We start from the raw sequence: 19,480 nt of genomic DNA, 5'->3' as shown, positions 1-19,480 counted from the left end.
AGTAATACCTGAAACTTGACCCGCTTGGTCCTTTTTTGTTTTGTGATGTGCAAAATCAGCCACTTTGGAAAATTTTCAAATGTTTTTCTAGATATGCCTGCTTTGTCTTCCTTTGACATTTAAAAATGAGTATCGGTTGTTACATAGGACAAAAATGCCTTGTGTCGCAGAGGTTCTTCCTGTATGTTGCCTCCACTGGAGCCATTGTTTGCCCTGGGGAGGTCTGGGAAGTTGAGTTTCTGAAGCCTTGCTGCTGGGGACAGTTAAGTCTTAAGTCAAAAACTGAGTAAAAACTCAGGAAGACATTTCTATAAATACATGTGAGCAAAAAAAAAAGCATGGAAAACAAAATTATGTGAAGAATCGGAGAAAACTCAGGAGATTTTGCCTGCTTTTTATTTAGGGGAGCTTTTGAATTTTACCACTAAGGTAACTTACCTTTCCTGTAGATAATTCGGTAGCAGTGGTTTCCTAAGTTGCCAGTGGGTTTGACTGCTTTTTGTGTTTCAGCAACGGTGCCCAGCACGTTGGTAGGTAATCAATAGATATTTAATGCATGCTGAAAATATCCTTCTGTGGTCTCCAATTTTGGGCGCAAAACCCCAAGTAACCACCGGCTCTCGATAGTAGAGTGTGCCCATACACTCAGCTGCTTGCTGTCTTCTCTGAAACGTGCATGCCCCTCCGTGTCGATTTCACGTTCTCAAGCCTCCCGGGATCTGCTTACCAGAGTCTCACATTTTCCCTCCACAGGAAGCTGAAACCCCACGTAGTGTTCTTGAAGAAATTGGACTGACATAATTCTCCTCCCTTGTTGATGACTTCTTGTGGCATTTCACACACTGTAGATGGTCACTGCCTTCATGTCCATGTTAGCTAATGGTGTAAGATGACGTCTTGTCAGTATTACTGTTTTGCTAAGCTGCTTCATTCAGGCCTACACAAATTTTTTTTTTAAGGGAACTTTGGTTAATCAAGTGGTAACTTAAGGGACTTAAATATGAATTAGAATAATGCAGAGAAAGAAAGGTACCTTTTCTGAATATTTAAAAGTTTATAGGTCTATTTCTCTTAATCTGATTATGTATCTATGAAAATGACACAATCAGGCAATATACATTTATTAATTACTGTCTTTGGCAAAGTAAACTTAAATTATAATGTGAAACCTAATTTTATGAAACCAAAGACTAGTGCAGCATTTCAGTATATATGAGAATAAAGGGAATTGACATGTCACCTATCAAATGAATGAAAATTTAACTGTTGAAACTTGAAAAAAAAAATTTTTCTACCAAAGATCCTTATTGGAAACTACATACCTTAAAACAAAGGGAATATATAAACGACTAAATTGGAACAATGCTGTTTTACACTAAATATTTTCTTAGGCGTTCCAAACGTGGGACGAGGAACAGACCAACTGTTTCGTAGTAGTGAGCACATTATTTTTAAGGCCAAGGAACATTTGACTCCTGAGATAAATTATTTGTGGTCATAATCATTTAGTCACTTAGTTGGATTGTTTCTGATACCCCAAATGAAATGGAAATGTTGGCTTACGTGGAATTCTTCACAACAGTATCTTACAGAAAATGTGTTACTCTCTACACGAAGTGTTGCGTAAGTCATTAAAGCACGAATATTCCTTCTGGGGTGCTTGTTACAGATCCATTTATTTTGCTCTGCTGTTGATTCTCTCCACTTGTAAGTGCTGCAAACTTTAGGGCAGCTTCCTTCCCTTCCATGGCACTGCTTAGTTATCAGAAGTCTTAGAGAAAGACACTACCTTTCACAGGAAAGCGAGAGTTGAATGAAGTAAAGTGGCGTTAGTGGGCCCTAGATTTTTGGAAGCTCTACAGTTGTTTCAGTGTCACTTTTGTACATACTTCTAGGTATGTAAACATGTCTTCACAGCTTACACTTTCATTTGTATCTGCTGGGCTGGACTAAGTGTTGTTGTGATTGTGACCAACATTCAGGTCACGTGAGCACTGTCTTATCATATCGCCAATTAGTTGTAATAAATGTTCAACGTACACCACTGTAGTGTGTTTTTATCTATCTCTTTCCAAAAGTTTGTCAAACTGGAGAGCTGCTGGAGGAATTTTTTTTTCAGTAAAATGTTGAAAGTTCATCTCCATTTGAATGTGGTTGTTAAAAGCACACACACAAGATAAATGGCGGAAGATTTAAGGAGTCTTCATGTACTTCAAGCTCATTAAAAAGTAATGTGGATTCCATGCTGAGAGCTTATCTACACATTTATTTTCAATCAATAAATGCTGCTTTTAAAACCTTGATGCAGTTGACTTTTCTACTCTTTCTGGATGAGCAACTCAGATTACTCCAGGTAACCAAAGGTATTCCAAATTAACTGAACCCCCCCCCCTCCCCGGCCCCCCCCCCCCCCCGCCCGGAACTGGAGGTGCTAACGCACGCGCGGAAGTGGACTGAGATTTGCAAACTACTGCCTAAGCAGCAAATCAAAGCTTTGGTTATCATGATAGTTAAAGGACCTCCTATTAACTACAGATGGGAAATGTTTCATACTTAAAGGAGGCTATTTAAGAACGGGGAAACAACTACCACAAATTAAGTTGTTAGTCTGCTAAAAAAAAAGAAAAAAGATAGATACTTGTCATCTTAGCCTCCAACACCCACCTATTTATTCACTGAAAACAGGCCTATGGGCCTCTGCTGGCAATGTAGAGTTGGAATTTTGGAATCATAAAGAGTAATCAGGTTATAAGTTTAAAAAACATTAAGAAACTTAAGTTCAAGATGGTCATTTATCAGGATAATGAACAGTCAGTGGTTTAAAAACTGCTCCTTCCTTCATAGCTCACTGCTCATTGACGCTTGAGGAAAAGTCACCGACATCTCAATTACTTTGAGCACAAGCTGCTGTTTCTTATTCTTTCCTCTATGATCTAGTAAGACCATTCAGCTTTGAATACCACATTTAATTGTGTATATCTTGGCTGTATTTAGGAAAGTACTGAAAAATAATGAATTTAGTTAGTGAATCCAGTAGTTACAGAAAATTTTTAATCATTTGTAGGGTAAAGCAAGTATTTAAAGTCTAGAACAAATCCATTCTTAAAGTAAAATGTATTCTGGACCACATCCTTTCTTTTATAGAACACATATTAAACAACTCATTTTCAACAGATAGCACTCAGAAATCCCAATTGTGAAGAAATTTCAGTATTTTGTGCATCCTTACGTCCTTGCTTCCAAATCTCAAGTTGCCGAATGCCGCCTGCTCTGAAATGCAGGATCCCTGGTATGTCCATGGAAAGGAGGTGACTCAGAAAAAAAAAAACTAAGGAAACACGAGAGCATCTTTTCCAGGATCTGAAATCTAAGAATGATATTTTGCCTTAAGCTTTTTTACAGAAGGTTCTCTGACCACTCTTTACCAGAATTGCTTTAACACTAGGCATAGTCAGTAGCGGTGTCCCTAATTTTCCTGAAAATGACAAAAACAAGACTTACTTCTATATAAAGAACTCTCCAATACTATAAAAAAGGTGAACACTAATGGAGAGCCTCCAGCTGAGGGACTGCAAATACGGGGTTGAAGGGACGGGGAGAAACTGACTCTACCCTTTAGTACTTTAAAACTGAGAAAGCGCATTTTAAAGTTAAAAAGCTATTCAGCTATCGCATGTAGAAAAATCCAAAAGATTATTAATAAAGGGCAAGCAACCAAATTTAATGGCCATTGAATGCAGAAAAAAGTGTTTGGCTTAGCCAAAACGTACAGAAAGAAAGAAACACGTAACAGTTACTAAATTGGCAAAGATTAAAGTAACTTGGTGTTGTGGGGACAGCAAAATTTATTGTTGACAAATTTTTTGTAGTCTTTCTGGAGGGCAATTTGGAAGTACTTCAGCTTTCATAGCTCTTGATGTAATTTATCCTAAGGAAATGATCGGAAATGTGAAAGTATTTAAGGAAATTCACCACAGGATTGTTTTTATAACACAGAATTCTTTAATAGTGCAAAATTAAAATTAACTTTAAAATCCACTAATAGGAATATGGTTGAATAAATTGAGATCCACACTATGCAGTGAGTAAAAATAACATTAAGAATAGGGCTTGATGAAATATGACAATGTTTTATGTGAAAAAAAGCATATTCAACTGTAGCCATATGTGATCTTAGTGTAAAAAACTATGTGTATGCACCCCTAAGAAGAGAAAAAAAGACTAAAGTGATGCCCCAGTGTTAACTGGTTATCTTTTAGGGTTAGGATTACAAGTAATTTTCCTGTTGTTTATACATGTTGATGATCAGAGAATAAAGGATTTTTAAATAGGGTTCCAGGCAGGCTACAAAGGGTTCTGCCAGCCTTGCTAACCCATGTGAGCTCAGAGCCCTCTATCCAAGTAAGTAGCAGCCATAACAAATACGATATACGATCATTTAAGAACAAAATAGCTTTATTTGGATTTGGGACTGTGAATGGTTCTGTCTCTGCTGCCTGACCTTCTCCCACCCCGACTCCTGGACCTCGAGGAGCTCTGACTCCGGCTCCGGCGGCTCTGGCTGCGGCTGCCCCGGCCCCGGCTGCGGTCCCTTTTTCTTCCTCTACTTCGTGAACTGTGCCTTTCCCGACTTTTGGATGTGTGTTTGTGCGATTTCTTCCCCCTGTGACTACTTCTCCTTTTCCTCTCGGCTTGCCCATTTCTTTTGTAGGAGTGGGCTGGACTGGGGCTTCTTCTCCTCCGTGGCCTGCCGTAGTATTTGTCATGGTGGCCCATCCTCTCTCTCCTCTCCAAGTTCTTACCAAAGGAGGAGCCAGTCCGATCTGGAGACAGGTAGATGTCTCTATTGGCTTCCCAAAACTCATTGTTGGGATTTCTGAACACATGGAGAAAGTTGCAGTGTTTTCCTCTTGGACATTGTTGTATTTCAAATAAACCTGCAATGGCAGAGTGAGGACACAGCGTTTACTGCCGGCACTTTATCCTTTTCAGAAGGTATATCTCTGATGTTCAAATGCGATAGAACTATTTTCTCTTGCGTATTACTTAATTTACATAAACTGATGTCATAGTTTTGGTTTCCAGAATTTCAAAAACATTCAATGCTCTAACAAATGGCACAGTGGAGAGTAACAAAACAGAAGCTTGAATTAACGAGACTCTCCCGTTCCCCTACTCGATTATGGTATGGAGTGCAACCAAACAAAATGGTGGCCATGTTATTTTTTCTAGGGATTCCATCCCACTGGTGGACAACGTAGAGCCCTAATTAACACTGAAGAACCAACCCTCGGAGTCCCTGTGGCAGTGTGCTTTGAGGGCACAGTGTTGGCAGGACAGATCCCTAGCCAAAGGAGAGAGCCTATTATAAGTGAAGGATGGGGGTCAGCCCAGTGGCACAGAGGTTAAGTGCACACGTTCCGCTTCGGCGGCCCGGGTTTTGCCGGTTCGGGTCCCGGGTGCAGACATGGCACCACTTGGCAGGCCATGCTTTGGCAGGTGTCCTACATATAAAGTAGAGGAAGATGGGCACGGATGTTAGCTCAGGGCAGTCTTCCTCAGCAAAAAAGAAGAGGATTGGCCACAGACGTTAGCTCAGGACTAATCTTCCTCAAAAAAAATAAAAAATAAGTGAAGGATTCTGTACTTTCTTTACACTTTAAGATGATAAACATTGGCCTAATGCTTTAAATTTACCAAGTCCTTTTAATATGGAAGATTCTTGTCAACAGTGAAATCTAGTTGAACTTAGAGATCCTTTTCTAGTTTTCAAGTTTTTTTTTTAAGCAGTAAATTCCCCAACTATGTGAAATAGTTAAAAGTGAAATTACCTCCATACTACACACTATATACAAAAAGTAAGTCAAAATGGATCAGAGTCCAAAATGTAAGACATAAACTGTAAAACTCTTTGAAGAAAACATACAAATAAATCTTCATGACACTGAGCTAGGCAATGGATTCTTAGATATGACACCAAAAGCATAAGCAAAAAAAGAAAAAAGTAAATTGGACTTCATCAAAATTAAAAACTTCTCTGCTTCAAAGGACACCATCAAAGTGAAAACACAACCCACAGAATGGAAGAAAATATTTGCAAATCATGTCTGTAATATGGGACTTGTCTGTAGAATAAATCAAGAACTCTTATAACCGAATACAAAAACATATAACCTAATTAAAAACAGGCAAAGTATAGGAATAGACATCTCTCCAAAGACGATACACAAATGGCCAATAATAAGGACACGAAAAACTGCTCAACATCATTAGTTACTAGGGAAAATAACAAAGCTATTATTTAAAAAAACAAGTGAAATAGTCTCCTGCTTTGGGGCAGTCAAAGTCACACTCAAGAAGCACCTCCCTGAAATCACAGGACTCCAGGAGCCGACAAAAGTGACTGCCTTTATGGAGAAAACGGATCCATCTCTTTCAGCTCCCAAGCCTTTAAACTTAAGGCGTAAAGCAAGGAATTCTAAAATCCTTTTTTTTCCTCTTCAATAAATGGTTTTTAAGTGACAGCATCCATTAAGACCAGGTTGCCAAAGATTCAGACTTTATAAATTATAGATTTTTAAATAGGAGGTTTCAAGCAGGAGCGTGCAAAGCAAAGGGGAAGAGAAGTGCCCCCTGAGGGGTGGGGGGAGCTCTGTCTCTTTGCTTCCAGGTACTTGCACAATAAACACTTCAGCTAAGCCCATCTGATAGAAATCAGAAGAGAATGAGCCCTTCAGAACTGCTGGCTACTCAGAGGACTGACTCATTTCCTGATTCGGCCACTGTCCGATGAGTCAGGCCAACTGAATGCGCCCTCACCAGATCCTCCAGCTAAAGTCAGTCTCGACCGCCCCAAAGCACATCTTTCAAGTTAGGGCAGGAAATGTTATATGCAATGTTTTAGATGGCAGAGATGAAAGATTCAGTAGGGATAAAAGTGGGGGAAAAACAGCTCCAGTGAGGGGAACCAATGAATAGAAAACACCTCCGAAATGGGAAAAAAGTCATCATGCTGTATTTTACCACAAATTGCCATTTTCCATTGGGTCACTGGGCAGAATTCGCACTGAAGCTGGCGTCCTGCATACCACCGTCCGTTAAACAGAGAGAGGGCTGTCTGGCATTCTTCTTCCCTTTAAACCACAAATTAAAGGATGCACTTTACCTTTCTAATATGCAGATCAGTCCTGGTGTTCCTTGACCCTTTATCAGTTCACTGTAGGACCAAGCCCACTGCCTCTGTCCTCCCTAGGCATCCTCACTAGAGCGTTCAAGCTCCTGAGGCTCACAGCTTATTCAGGAGCCCGTTTCACTAACCCTCTGAGAGGTGCTGATGCATGCAAGTTGGCTTGAGTCAAAGCTGCTTAAACCAAAAGACCGGACCATTAAAAACGCAGAAGTGTTTCCCAGTGTCAGAGCCTGTTCTTTCTCAGCTAAGCGACTGTTCTTACAATGGTGACTTGAACCCATTAGCCATGGCGCAGCCCGAGCAAACAGCAAGATGAGCAGAAATAATACATTAACTGCTTTCTTAGTGGACCAAATGCACGCTGACATTACTTGGGGCTTCAAGTTCTCGCTCTTTTGATTTATACTTTTCTATTCTCTTTTCTGTTATCCCTTTTCAGTTTGTATTTTAATTATTAAAATTATATCAGTAAAAATATAACATTGCAAAAGATTCAAAACTATGGAAGTATACAAAGAATGAAATACAAATGTACTATTTTCAAATCTCTTCCATATTTCTATATCAGGTCTTAAAATTTACATTTTTAAAATACCATGCATATGAAAGCTATATATTTAGTGGGAAAACCCCAGAGGTCAACACAATTATAACACTATACAGTGACAAAACATACAGATGTTTATGTTCAGAATACTTACGATTGATATTGAACATACACATTGCCCCTCAGATGAGGTTCCAAGTTGCAGCTGACCTAAGGAGCAATGAAGAAGTCTATCATTAAAACAAAACTAAGGAAGAGAAGCCCTCCAGTCACCAAATGCACTCTGCCCAGGCCAACATTACCAAAGGTAGTCATCAATCGAAGATTCCAGAATCGAGACACCACCCCACTCTCCCGTCTATCTGAGGCATATTTCAGCACGCAGCAGGCGCTGCAGGCCCCAATTATCTGATCCCTGGGGATCCAGGGGTTTTTTTCATAGATATGAAATGTCTCACACATGCATGAAAATACAGAGAATAGAAATCAGCCCACATATACACCACTCAGATTCAACACTAATATTTTCCATGTTTGACTGAGAATGTTTAAACACGTAAAATGTTAAAGACCCAGTTGAAGCCCTTCCATCCAGTTCCTCTCCCTCCTCCACCACATAGATGAGCACTCTTCTGAGGCTGGGCGTCTCCTTCACACTCCAAACACAACATCCACACACACGCACACACATACACCTATCTACAGAGATACAACTATCCATAGCCATCGTATACACACAGACAGGCATATACACATATATCATATGCATGCCATGAAATATATACATAGATTATGTATAGACATACATATAAATGTATGTCTATTATATATATATATGAGTATACACATATTTAGGTATACATATGCAAAGAAAAATATATATAAACAATGTATAGTATTGCTTTGTACATTTTAAAATTTTATATAAATCGTATTTATTCCACATTCTTGTTTCAAGATGTAATCATGTAAATTTAATGACTCTTTTTTTTGGTGAGGAAGATGTGCCCTGAGCTAACATCTGTGCCAATCCTCCTCTATTTTGTATGTGCGGTGTGTAGGTCTGCGCCCAGGATCCAAACCTGCAAACCCTGGGCCGCAAGAAGCAGAGCACACAAACTTAACCCCATGCCACCAGGCTGGCCCCTTTAATGACTCATTTTAACTACCGTATACTGGATATGTCAAATTATCAAATTTATTTATCCACTCCTCTAATACTACATATCCAACTGCTTACAATTTCTCATCCACAAACTGTGCTGCAGAGCACTCCTGGCCGCGTCTGCGCAGGCGGGCGGATCTCTCAAGTGTGCATAACCAGAAGGAGCGCGCTGATCCGTAGGCTGCGTGTACCTTCAACTTCACCAGATACTGACAAACTGCTCTCTGAAGTGGTTTTACTAATTTACACCTATCTTCACCCACTCTGGGTATTAATAGAATTTATAATTTCTTACCTGAAAGGTGTGAATAATATCATTTTAATATGCACTCTTCCTATTTACTAGTTAGTTCGGTTGAACATTTCTTCATTTGCTTTCAAAAGTGACAAATCTGATTTGGTTTTATGTAATGGTATAAAAAGGTCCTCAAACATTCATACTAATGTTTAGCTTTTAATTTTCAAAATGAATATAATTTTACAAATCTGTTCCAGAATATTTTTATTAGAACATCCCAAAAAAGGTGGGATCTGCAGTGACCGACAGTTTGCAACACCATCCTTAGAAGGAAGACTAACCGGCCCCCGGAGGCCATGTCAGCTGCACCAGGGACCTTAGAGATCACTTAAGACAGTGGTTCCCAGGGACCCGTTATGAATTTTCCATGATGAATTTGATGTTTTGGAAATTTTCCTACTAAAAATTTACTAAACAGCTTTCCATTTATAACTGCCAATGTGATTAGCATGAGCTTGGCTGACAGAATTCTAAAGAAAAGAAAACATACACCGTGGTAGCGGGTGCAGCCTGATGCAGTAACACTGTGATTCCCACTAACGGCTCTAAAGTTCTGAAAGCAGCTCCACCACTAACTTCACGGAAGCAGTATAATGTGGGTGCCCCGCGAGAGAAGCCACTGATGCAGTCCAATCCCGACTCTCGGGATGAGGCAAAGGCACGAAGAGGGAACGTGACGTGTTCGAGTGTGCGGAGCTAGGCAAACCACGCTGGCTCCTCAGTGGCGCTGCTTCTAACTTTTTTTATTATTTTTTTTTAAGATTATTGGCACCTGAGCTAACATCTGTTGCCAATCTTTTTTTTTTTTCTTCTTCTCCCCAAAGCCCCACCAAGGACAGAGTTGTATATTCTAGTTGTAGGTCCCTCTGGTTGTGTTATGTGGGACACCACCTCAGCATGGCCTGATGAGTGGTGCCATGTCCGAGCCCAGGATCCGAACCAGTGAAACCCCAGGCCACCGAAGCAGAGCATGCGAACTTAACCACTTGGCCACAGGGCCGGCAGCCCCAGTTCTTCGAACTTCTAATGTGGGACTGTGTTGTGTGTGGCCAGGCACTTCCACCTCAGTGTTTATTGGTTGTGCTGAGAAGTAGTGCAAAGCCAGGAAGGTGCACGCAACAGAAACAAAAGGTAAAGGGGAAAGAGAAATTTTAAAAGAATTTTAAAAATCTTGGAATCAGCAGAAAGAAATATACCCTTGAATTTCACGAGTGCTGCTGGTTAGCAGTGGCTCTGTTCCTGGGCTGTTCCAAATTTCCGCTGTCATTTCCAACTAGCAGAAACAAACCTCAGCTTTATTCCAATCTTTTTCCAAATTATGGGACATCTTCCCCACCCTAACAACAAAATCATTCAGGTTCGGATCTGATCAAATCACAAAGTAAGAGGCTTCACTATGTTAGGAGTCCAACTACTAGGTCCGGGAGCAGTGGCTATTACGTCTGACTTTACTCTTGCCTGAAGGAATGCTTTGAAATAATTCTGTGTAATCTGAATGCCTCTTTTGCACCCCATATGCTGCATCACCTGGTGGTCTAGTAGATAAGATTCGGTGTGCTCACTGCTACAATTGGGGTTCATTTCCTGGTCAGGGAACCACACCACCCGTCTGTCGGTTGTCATCCTGTGGTGGCTGCATGTTGCTGTGATGCTGAAAGCTATGCCATCAGTATTTCAAATACCAGCAGGGTCAACCATGGGGGACAAGTTTCAGCAGAGCTTCCAGACTAAGACAGACTAGGAAGTAGGACCTGGCCAACCACTTCTGGAAAAACTGGCCATGAAAAACCTGTGAATAGCAGCAGGGCATTGTCTGATAGAGCGCTGGAAGGTGAGAGGATGGCGCAAAGAAACCAGGCAGGGTTCTGCTCTGCTGTGCACGGGGTCGCTATGAGTCAGAATCCACTCCAGGGCACTAACAACAATGCTGCATCAAACGATGACTTTGAGAACACTATGTTCAGTATTGAAAGTATCCAATGAATAAAAACAAGGTGAAAAAAACGAAGCCAGATTTATGTTCTTGGGTAGCTCCAGCAGAAAGAACATGCACCTTGGGTGGAAGTTGTAAGCAGGTACCATCAACACAATGCAACAACAAACTCGGTAAGTGGAGTAAGTGCAGTGGTGTCACACTGTGTACACTGCAGCTTTAAATGAGACCAGCTACAAAGGAAGAGAGGGAGCACATTCTCCATGATATGCAGCCTCTAAGTGAATGCTGGGACTGCTATCTGCTGAGGACCTTATGCAGAGAATTCATCGCCTGGAAGAGCTGGACCATAAAGGTACTGAATAGATGAAAGATCCTTTCCAATGTAGACCCTGGCACCCAGGAACTCATGCTAGTACATGTTTATGATTTCATGAACTACTTCTACCGCATCAGCACGGAGGGGGCTGGAAAGGGAGAGAGAAGGAAGTAACATTTACTGAGTGCCTGGCTGCCAGGTACTGTCCCATCACCCATGTCCCCACCCAGGCAGAGAGCCTGTGCCCTATCCCTCTCACCCCATCAGGTACTTCAGTGGGAAGTGAACCGATACCCTCCTTCATATGCATTGCGCATGCCCACCTTGAACTGGATCACTTTCCCCACGTTCTTGAACTCGGGGAGCACATCGTCATAGAAGTCCAGGAACTGCTGGTAGGTTTCCTCTTCACTGTACTCCAGGCTTGCGTCAGGGTCATAGTCGTCCCTTCTGCACTGCTCCATTCCAAATGTTGTAAACATGCTTCTAATAAGAAGGGTGGGACTTGATGCCGGGAAATTGTGTTTACGTGAACACCTGCATATGACAGAAAAACCTAAATTCGGAAGTCCAATAGGTAGAAATTACACATAAAAAGCTTGCTTTAAACTTTGAGGTAAAGACTCAGGTAACTTGGCTGTTTCGATTTAATTGTAAGATAATAAACCCCATTCAGACATCAAATTTTAACACTTAAGAAAACTGTTCTAAGACTGACCAATATATTGGCTCTCATTAAAATGTAAAGTTGGGAATTATTTCCAAGTTCATATGCCATTCAACTGCCTTTTAATGAAGTTCAAGAAGCTTTATACATTGGAAGCACAGGGAAGAAGGTCCAGTGGCATGACAGATTGTGGTGACAGGCAGATACCATATGTGGGACTCAGGAGGAAGGCGAGAACAATATGATCCAGGTTCTATACAATCTTCAACTAACCCAATGCTTAAGACAGTAGGGTAATCTAAGAGTTTTGAGCTAAAGGAACGCATTTCTTGGTTTTCATGGCATTTTTATATTTTTTCCTCTGATCCTTGCAACCTGGTAGGACAGTCGGGGCTAGTATTTTCCCCACTTTGCAAAGAAGGAAACTGAGGCTTAGAGAAGCCCACTTACCCAAGTCACATGGCTGGCCAGAGAGGAGCCAAGTGAGCCCAGTTAACCTACACACTACTGCCTGTTCATTACAGCCGTGCATCGCTTAACAACAGGGACATGTTCTGAGAAATGTGTTGTTAGGTGATCTGGATGTTGTGCGAATATCATAGAGCATGCTTACACAAACCTAGATGGCATCGCCTACCACACGCCTAGGCTGTATGGTACTAATCTTATGGGACCACTGTCGTATATGTGGTCTGTCGTTGACCAAAACATTGTTATGGGGCACATAGCTGTATGTGATATGATTAAATTTTTATTTAATAAAGGAGGCTAACCATTATGAAGAACAATTTCCTTTTCATAGGACCAGATTGTACCTAAGTAATTTTTTTTTTAAAGATTTTATTTTTTTCCTTTTTCTCCCCAAAGCCCCCCAGTACATAGTTGTATATTCTTCGTTGTGGGTCCTTCTAGTTGTGGCATGTGGGACGCTGCTTCAGCGTGGTTTGATAAGCAGTGCCATGTCCGTGCCCAGGATTCGAACCAACGAAACACTGGGCCGCCTGCAGCGGAGCACGCACACTTAACCACTTGGCCACGGGGGCGGCCCCAATACCTAAGTAATTTTTTAAAAATCTTTTGTATGAGTTTACTCTTATTTACTTCCTTCTCCAAAATAAAATGATGGGAAAAAATGTAGTTGAAGGTTCCAAATCATCAAAATTTTCCTGATTAGGTTTCCAGTTAAAAAATTGGTTAAAACAAATTTTTTTAGGAAAAAAATCCCCAAAACTTAGGAAAAAAGTTGAAGAACATGGCAAGTGTTAGAAAAAACAATGGCTCTGATTGCAGTATTAATCACAATAGCCAAGACGTGGAAGCAACCCAAGTCTCCATTGACCGATGATTAGATAAAGAAGATGTGGTATATATTAAATGGAATACTACTCAGCCATAAGAAAGATAAAATTGTCTCATTTGCAACAAGGTGGATGGACCTTGAGGGTACTATGTTAAGGGAAATAAGCCAGACAGAGAAAGACAAACACCACATGATTTCACTCGTATGTGGAGGATAAACTAACACATGGACAAAGAGAACAGATTAGTGGTTACCAGAGGGGAAGGGGGTTGTGGGCTGGGCATAAGGGGTAAAGGGGCACATTTATTATTTTTTTTGCTTTAAAAAACTTTATTTTTGGGGCCAGCCCGGTAGCACAGTGGTTAAGTGTGCACGTTTGGCTTCAGCGGCCCAGGATTCACCAGTTTGGATCCCAGGTGGGAACACGGCACCACTTGGCAGGCCATGCTGTGGTAGGCATCCCACATATAAAGTAGAGGAAGATGGGCACGGATGTTAGCTCAGGGCCAGTCTTCCTCAGCAAAAAGAGGAGGATTGGCAGCAGTTAGCTCAGGGCTAATCTTCCTCAAAGAAAAAAAAAACGAACTTTATTTTTTATTGTGATAACATTGGTTTAGAACATTATATACATTTCAGGTGTACATCATTATATTTTGATTTCTGTGTAGATTACATCATGTTCACCACCCAAAGACTAATTACAATCCATCACCACACACATGTGCCTAATTACCCCTTTCACCCTCCTTCCTTTCCCCTTCCCCTCTGGTAACCACCACTCCAATCTCTGTCTCTATGTGATTGTTGTTGTTTTTATCTTCTACTTATGAGTGAGATCATACAGTATTTGACTTTCTCCCTCTGACTTATTTTGCTTAGCATAATACCCTCAAGGTCCATCCATGTTGTCAGAAATGGCCGGATTTCAGCATTTCTTATGGCCGAGTAGTATTCCATTGTGTATACATACATCTTCTTTATCCATTTGTCAAAGGGGCACATTTATATGGTGACTGACAAATAATAATGTACAACTAAAATTTCACAATGTTATAAACCATTATGACCTCAATAAAATAAAAATATAAAAAAAAGAGAACCCCTGGGAACTCTCCAGAAGAGTTGACTGTGAAGATCCCAGAGTGTTGGGGGTGATTCTTCGCCGAGTGCAGGTGTTGCCGCTGATGTTTAGCGCTTCCTGCTCAGCGCCAAAGTTGCCACACTACCTGACAGGAACATGTGGTACCTCTCAGAAATGGTTCTGAGAGGAGGTGATGTCAGTGAAATGGTGGAGTGAGCTGACCCGGGACTCTCTCCCCTCCAAACTATAATCAAAACAGAACAACTGAATTTCAACTAATACAGAGATCGTTAGAGACCCACAGCAGCCAAACGACGACGGAGGGCAGAAGCTGAAGCCCCCCTCGGAGGAGCTGGAACAGGGTAAGAGAGAACTTCGCTCCCTCCCCTGGAGACTGGGATCGCTGCTGTGGGTGAGGGAAGGAGTGGGGGAGGGGCTGCATGTCTGGGGATCGTCCAGGACTCCCACTGCCCGTGCAGCGGAAACTCGCTAATGGGGGAAAGATTTTGCTGCGGGGACCCCATCAAGCCAGGGCCCCAGGAAACCAGAGAGCGAGAGCTGATCGGAATCCAGGTCAGTGCGTGAGAGAAAGTGCCCCTCCTCCCCCAACCCACAGTGCACACCGCCATTGCGGCTGAAGGTGGATGGCTCAGAACGCACGGCTCTTGACCCCCATCTAGTAGTGACAGGCTATAACTGCAACCGAATACTACCATCATGCACAAAAACCGCTCCTCTACCATCCAGCAATTTATAAAAGCTCCAGACCTGAAGGAAAACAATAAAAATACAGAATTAAGTCCTGAGGATGTGGAAATAGGTAAACTAAGTGAAAATGAGTTCAGAGTAGCTATCATCAAAACCTTAATGAGGTAAACGGAAATATAGAGAAACAAGTCAACGAGTTCTAGAGTTACTTCACAAAAGTGATTGAAACTATAAAGAAGAATCAATCAGAAATACTAGAGGTGAAAAATACAATGGATCAGATAAAACAGAATACAGATTCCCTGAATGCACGTATAGACACCATAGAGGAGCAAATTAGCATAATCGAAGATAGACAGGCTGAATGGCTCCAGATAGAGGAAGAAAGAGAACTAAGAATTAAAAAGAATGAGGAAAATCTCAGAGAAATAGTGGATTCAATGAGGAGAATCAATTTAAGAATCATCGGAATTCCTGAGGGTGTGGAAAAGGAAAATGGAACAGAAGGAGTCCTCAAAGAAATAATTGAAGAAAAGTTCCCAATCTAGGGATTGAGGGAGAAATGTGTGCGGAGGAAGCTTTCAGATCTCCTAGATTTGTCAATGTAAAAAGACCTACTGCAAGGCATATAGTAGTAAAAATGGCAAAAATGAATGACAAAGAAAGAATACTCAGGGCAGCAAGGCAGAAGAAACTAATCCACAAAGGAACTCCTATCAGACTTTCAGCAGATTTCTCTACAGAAACCTTACAAGCCAGCAGAAAATGGAATGACATATTCAAAACTTTAAAGGATAAAAATGTACAGCCAAGAATACTCTCTCCAGCAAAAATATCCTTCAGATATGAGGGAGAAATTAAATCTTTTCCAGACAAACAAAAGCTAAGGGACTTTGTATCCAAAACACCTCCACTACAAGAAATCCTCAAGAAGGCTCTCATACCTGAAAAAAGAAAAAAAGGGAGAAAGGGGTCACAAATCACAGAGTAGGGAGACAGATAAATAGGATCAGAATAGGATAGCAAATATTCAACTATAGCATTAGGATAAAGGGAAGGAAACCACCAAAGCAAAGATGATCTTATCACTCTAACCACAAACTCACAACACGAGTTGGCATAAGAGATGAAAATAATAATTTAGGAGGGCAAGAGGAAAGGGACTAAATCAGTCTAGGCCAAGTAAGTAAGAGACCACCAGAAAATGGACTATATTATACACAAGATTCTGAATACAAACTTCAGGGTAGCCACTAAACTAAAAAACAGAACAGAGACACAAAACATAAATAAGGAAAAATCTAAGAAACCCAGCATAAGAAATTGCAGAAGTCAATGGGTAGGCTAAAACACACAGGACGAGAAAAAAAGGTAATGCAGGAAAACCAGATAACAAGTGACAGAATGACAGCATTAAGCCCTCATGCATCAATAATCACCCTCAATGTAAATGGATTGAACTCTCCAATAAAAAGACACAGAGTGGCAAAATGGATTAAAGAACAAGATCCAACAATTTGTTCCTCCAGGACACACACTTCAGCTCCAAGGACAAACACAGGCACAGAATGAAGGGGTGGAAGACAATGCTCCAAGCTAATAGCAAACAAAAGAAAGCAGGTGTCGCAATACTTATATCAGACAAAACAGATTTCAAAATAAGGCAGGTAAAGAGAGACACAGAGGGACATTATATAATGATCAAAGGGACACTTCAAGAAGAAATAACACTTATAAATATCTATGCACCCAACACAGGAGCACCAAAGTTCATAAAGCAACTATTAACAAACCTAAAAGAAGATATTAAAAATAACACAATAATAGTAGGGGACCAACATCACGCTGATACCAAAGCCTGACAAAGACAGCACGAAAAAAGAGAACTACAGGCCAATACCGCTGATGAACATAGATGCAAAAATTCTCAACAACCCGAATTCAGCAATTCATCAAAAGGATCATACATCATGATCAAGTGGGATTCATAGCAGGGACACAGGGATGGTTCAACATCCGCAAATCAATCAACCTGATATACCACATCAACAAACTGAGGAATAAAAACCACGTGATCATCTCAATAGATGCAGAGAAAGCATGTGACAAGATCCAACAGCCATTTATGATAAGAACTCTTAACAAAATGGGGATAGAAGGGAACTACCTCAACATAATAAAGGCCATATATGACAAACCCACAGCCAACATCATACTCAATGGGCAAAAACTGAGCACCATCCCCCTGAAATCAGGAACGAGACAAGGATGCTCTCTATCACCACTCTTATTTAACATAGTGCTGGAAGTCCTGGCCAGAGCAATCAGGCAAGAAAAAGGAATAAAAGGAATCCAAATAGGGAGGGAAGAAGTGAAACTCTCGCTGTTTGCAGATGACATGATCTTATATATAGAAAACCCCAAAGAATCCATTGGAAAACTGTTAGAAGTAATCAACAACTACAGCAAAGTCGCAGGGTATAAAATCAATTTGCATAAATCAGTAGCATTTCTATATTCTAATAACGAACTAACAGAAAAAGAACTCAAGAACACAATACCATTCACAATCGCTACAATAAGAATAAAATACCTTGGGGTGAATTTAACTAAGGAAGTGAAAGACCTATACAATGAAAATTACAAGGCCTTTCTGAAAGAAATGGATGACAACATAAAGAGATGGAAAGACATTCCAGGTACATGGATTGGAAGAATAAACATAGTTAAAATGTCCATTCTACCTAAACCAATCTACAGATTCAAAGCTATCCCAATCAGAATCCCAATGACATTCTTTACAGAATTAGAACAAAGAATCTTAAAATTCATATGGGGCAACAAAAGACCATGAATTGCTAAAGCAATCCTGAGAAAAAAGAACAAAACAGGAGGCATCACAATCCCTGACTTCAAAACATACTAGAAAGCTACAGTAATCAAAACAGCATGGTACTGGTAAAAAACAGGTGTACAGATCAAGGGAACAGAATTGAAAGCCCAGAAATAAAACCACACATCTATGGACAGCTTATCTTCGACAAAGGAGCTGAGGGCCTACAATGGAGAAAAGAAAGTCTTTCCAACAAATGGTGCTGGGAAAACTGGAAAGCCACATGTAAAAGAATGAAAATTGACCATTCTTTCTCACCATCCACCAAAATAAACTCAAAATGGATCAAAGACCTAAAGGTGAGACCTGAAACCATAATGCTTCTAGAAGAAAATGTAGGCAGTACACTCTTTGACATCAGTATTAAAAGGATCTTTTCAGACACCATGTCTTCCCAGAGAAGGGAAACAATAGAAAGAATAAACAAATGGGACTTCATCAGACTAAAGAGCTTCTTCAAGGCAAATGAAAACAGGATTGAAACAAAAAAACAACCCACTAACTGGGAAAAAATATTTGCAAGTCATATGTCTGACAAAGGCTTAATATCCATAATATATAAAGAACTCACACAACTCAACAACAAAAAATCAAACAACCCAATCAAAAAATGGGCAAAAGACATGAACAGACCTTTCTCCAAAGAAGATATACGGATGGCCAATAGGCACATGAAAAGATGTTCATCATCGCTGATCATCAGAGAAATGCAAATCAAAACTACACTAAGATATCACCTTACACCCATTAGAATGACAAAAATATCTAAAACTAATAGTAACAAATGTTGGAGAGTTTGTGGAGAAAAAGGAACCCTCATACACTGCTGGTGGGAATGCAAACTGGTGCAGCCACTATGGAAAACAGTATGGAGATTCCTCAAAAAATTAAAAATAGAACTACCATACGACCCAGCTATCCCACTACTGGGTATCTATCCAAAGAACTTGAAGTCAGCAATTCCAAAAGTCCTATGCACCCCTATGTTCACTGCAGCATTATTTCCAATAGGCAAGACATGGAAGCAACCTAAGTGCCCATCAACAGATGACTGGATAAAGAAGATGTGGTATACATATACAATGGAATACTACTCAGTCATAAAAAAGAACAAAATCGTCCCATTTGCAACAACATGGATGGACCTTGAGGGAATTATGTTAAGTGAAATAAGCCAGATAGAGAAGGACAATCTCTGTATGACTTCACTCATATGAGGAATTTAAAAATGTAGACAAAGAGAACAGATTAGTGGCTACAAGGGGAAAGGTGGGGTGGGGGGTGGGCACAAAGGGTGAAGGGGTGCACTTACAACACGACTGACAAACAATAATGTACAAGTGAAATTTCACAAGATTGTAACTTACCATTATCTCAATA

General features: G+C 40.6%; 2 protein-coding genes across 6 annotated transcripts in view; one reads left to right on the top strand and one right to left on the bottom strand.

Annotated features, from left to right (window-relative positions):
• AP1S2 (adaptor related protein complex 1 subunit sigma 2) overlaps positions 1 to 2,301 on the top strand; it is a 66,013-nt gene extending 63,712 nt beyond the window's left edge. For all 5 annotated transcript variants that reach the window (XR_011434617.1, XR_002805515.2, XR_011434618.1 and 2 more), the window contains one exon: positions 754 to 2,301. Coding sequence is in view for 2 of the 5 variants with exons in the window: in XM_070256976.1 (XP_070113077.1) it covers positions 754 to 801 (48 nt within the window). In the remaining 3 variants the exon portion in view is untranslated. The remainder of the gene's footprint in view (positions 1 to 753) is intronic.
• A 2,136-nt stretch (positions 2,302 to 4,437) lies between these two features.
• Positions 4,438 to 19,480, bottom strand: part of ZRSR2 (zinc finger CCCH-type, RNA binding motif and serine/arginine rich 2) — a 31,421-nt gene continuing 16,378 nt past the window's right edge. Inside the window, exons 8-11 of the mRNA XM_001490045.6 lie at positions 11,775 to 11,988; positions 7,891 to 7,946; positions 7,024 to 7,133; positions 4,438 to 4,937 (exon numbers count right to left, since the gene is read on the bottom strand). Coding sequence (XP_001490095.2) covers positions 4,456 to 4,937; positions 7,024 to 7,133; positions 7,891 to 7,946; positions 11,775 to 11,988 — 862 coding nt within the window. The 3' untranslated portion in view covers positions 4,438 to 4,455. The remainder of the gene's footprint in view (positions 4,938 to 7,023; positions 7,134 to 7,890; positions 7,947 to 11,774; positions 11,989 to 19,480) is intronic.

This window comes from Equus caballus, chromosome X, assembly GCF_041296265.1.
Source record: "Equus caballus isolate H_3958 breed thoroughbred chromosome X, TB-T2T, whole genome shotgun sequence".
In the NCBI taxonomy this organism is placed as follows: Eukaryota; Metazoa; Chordata; class Mammalia; order Perissodactyla; family Equidae; genus Equus; species Equus caballus.
This window is presented reverse-complemented; position numbering and strand designations above follow the sequence as displayed.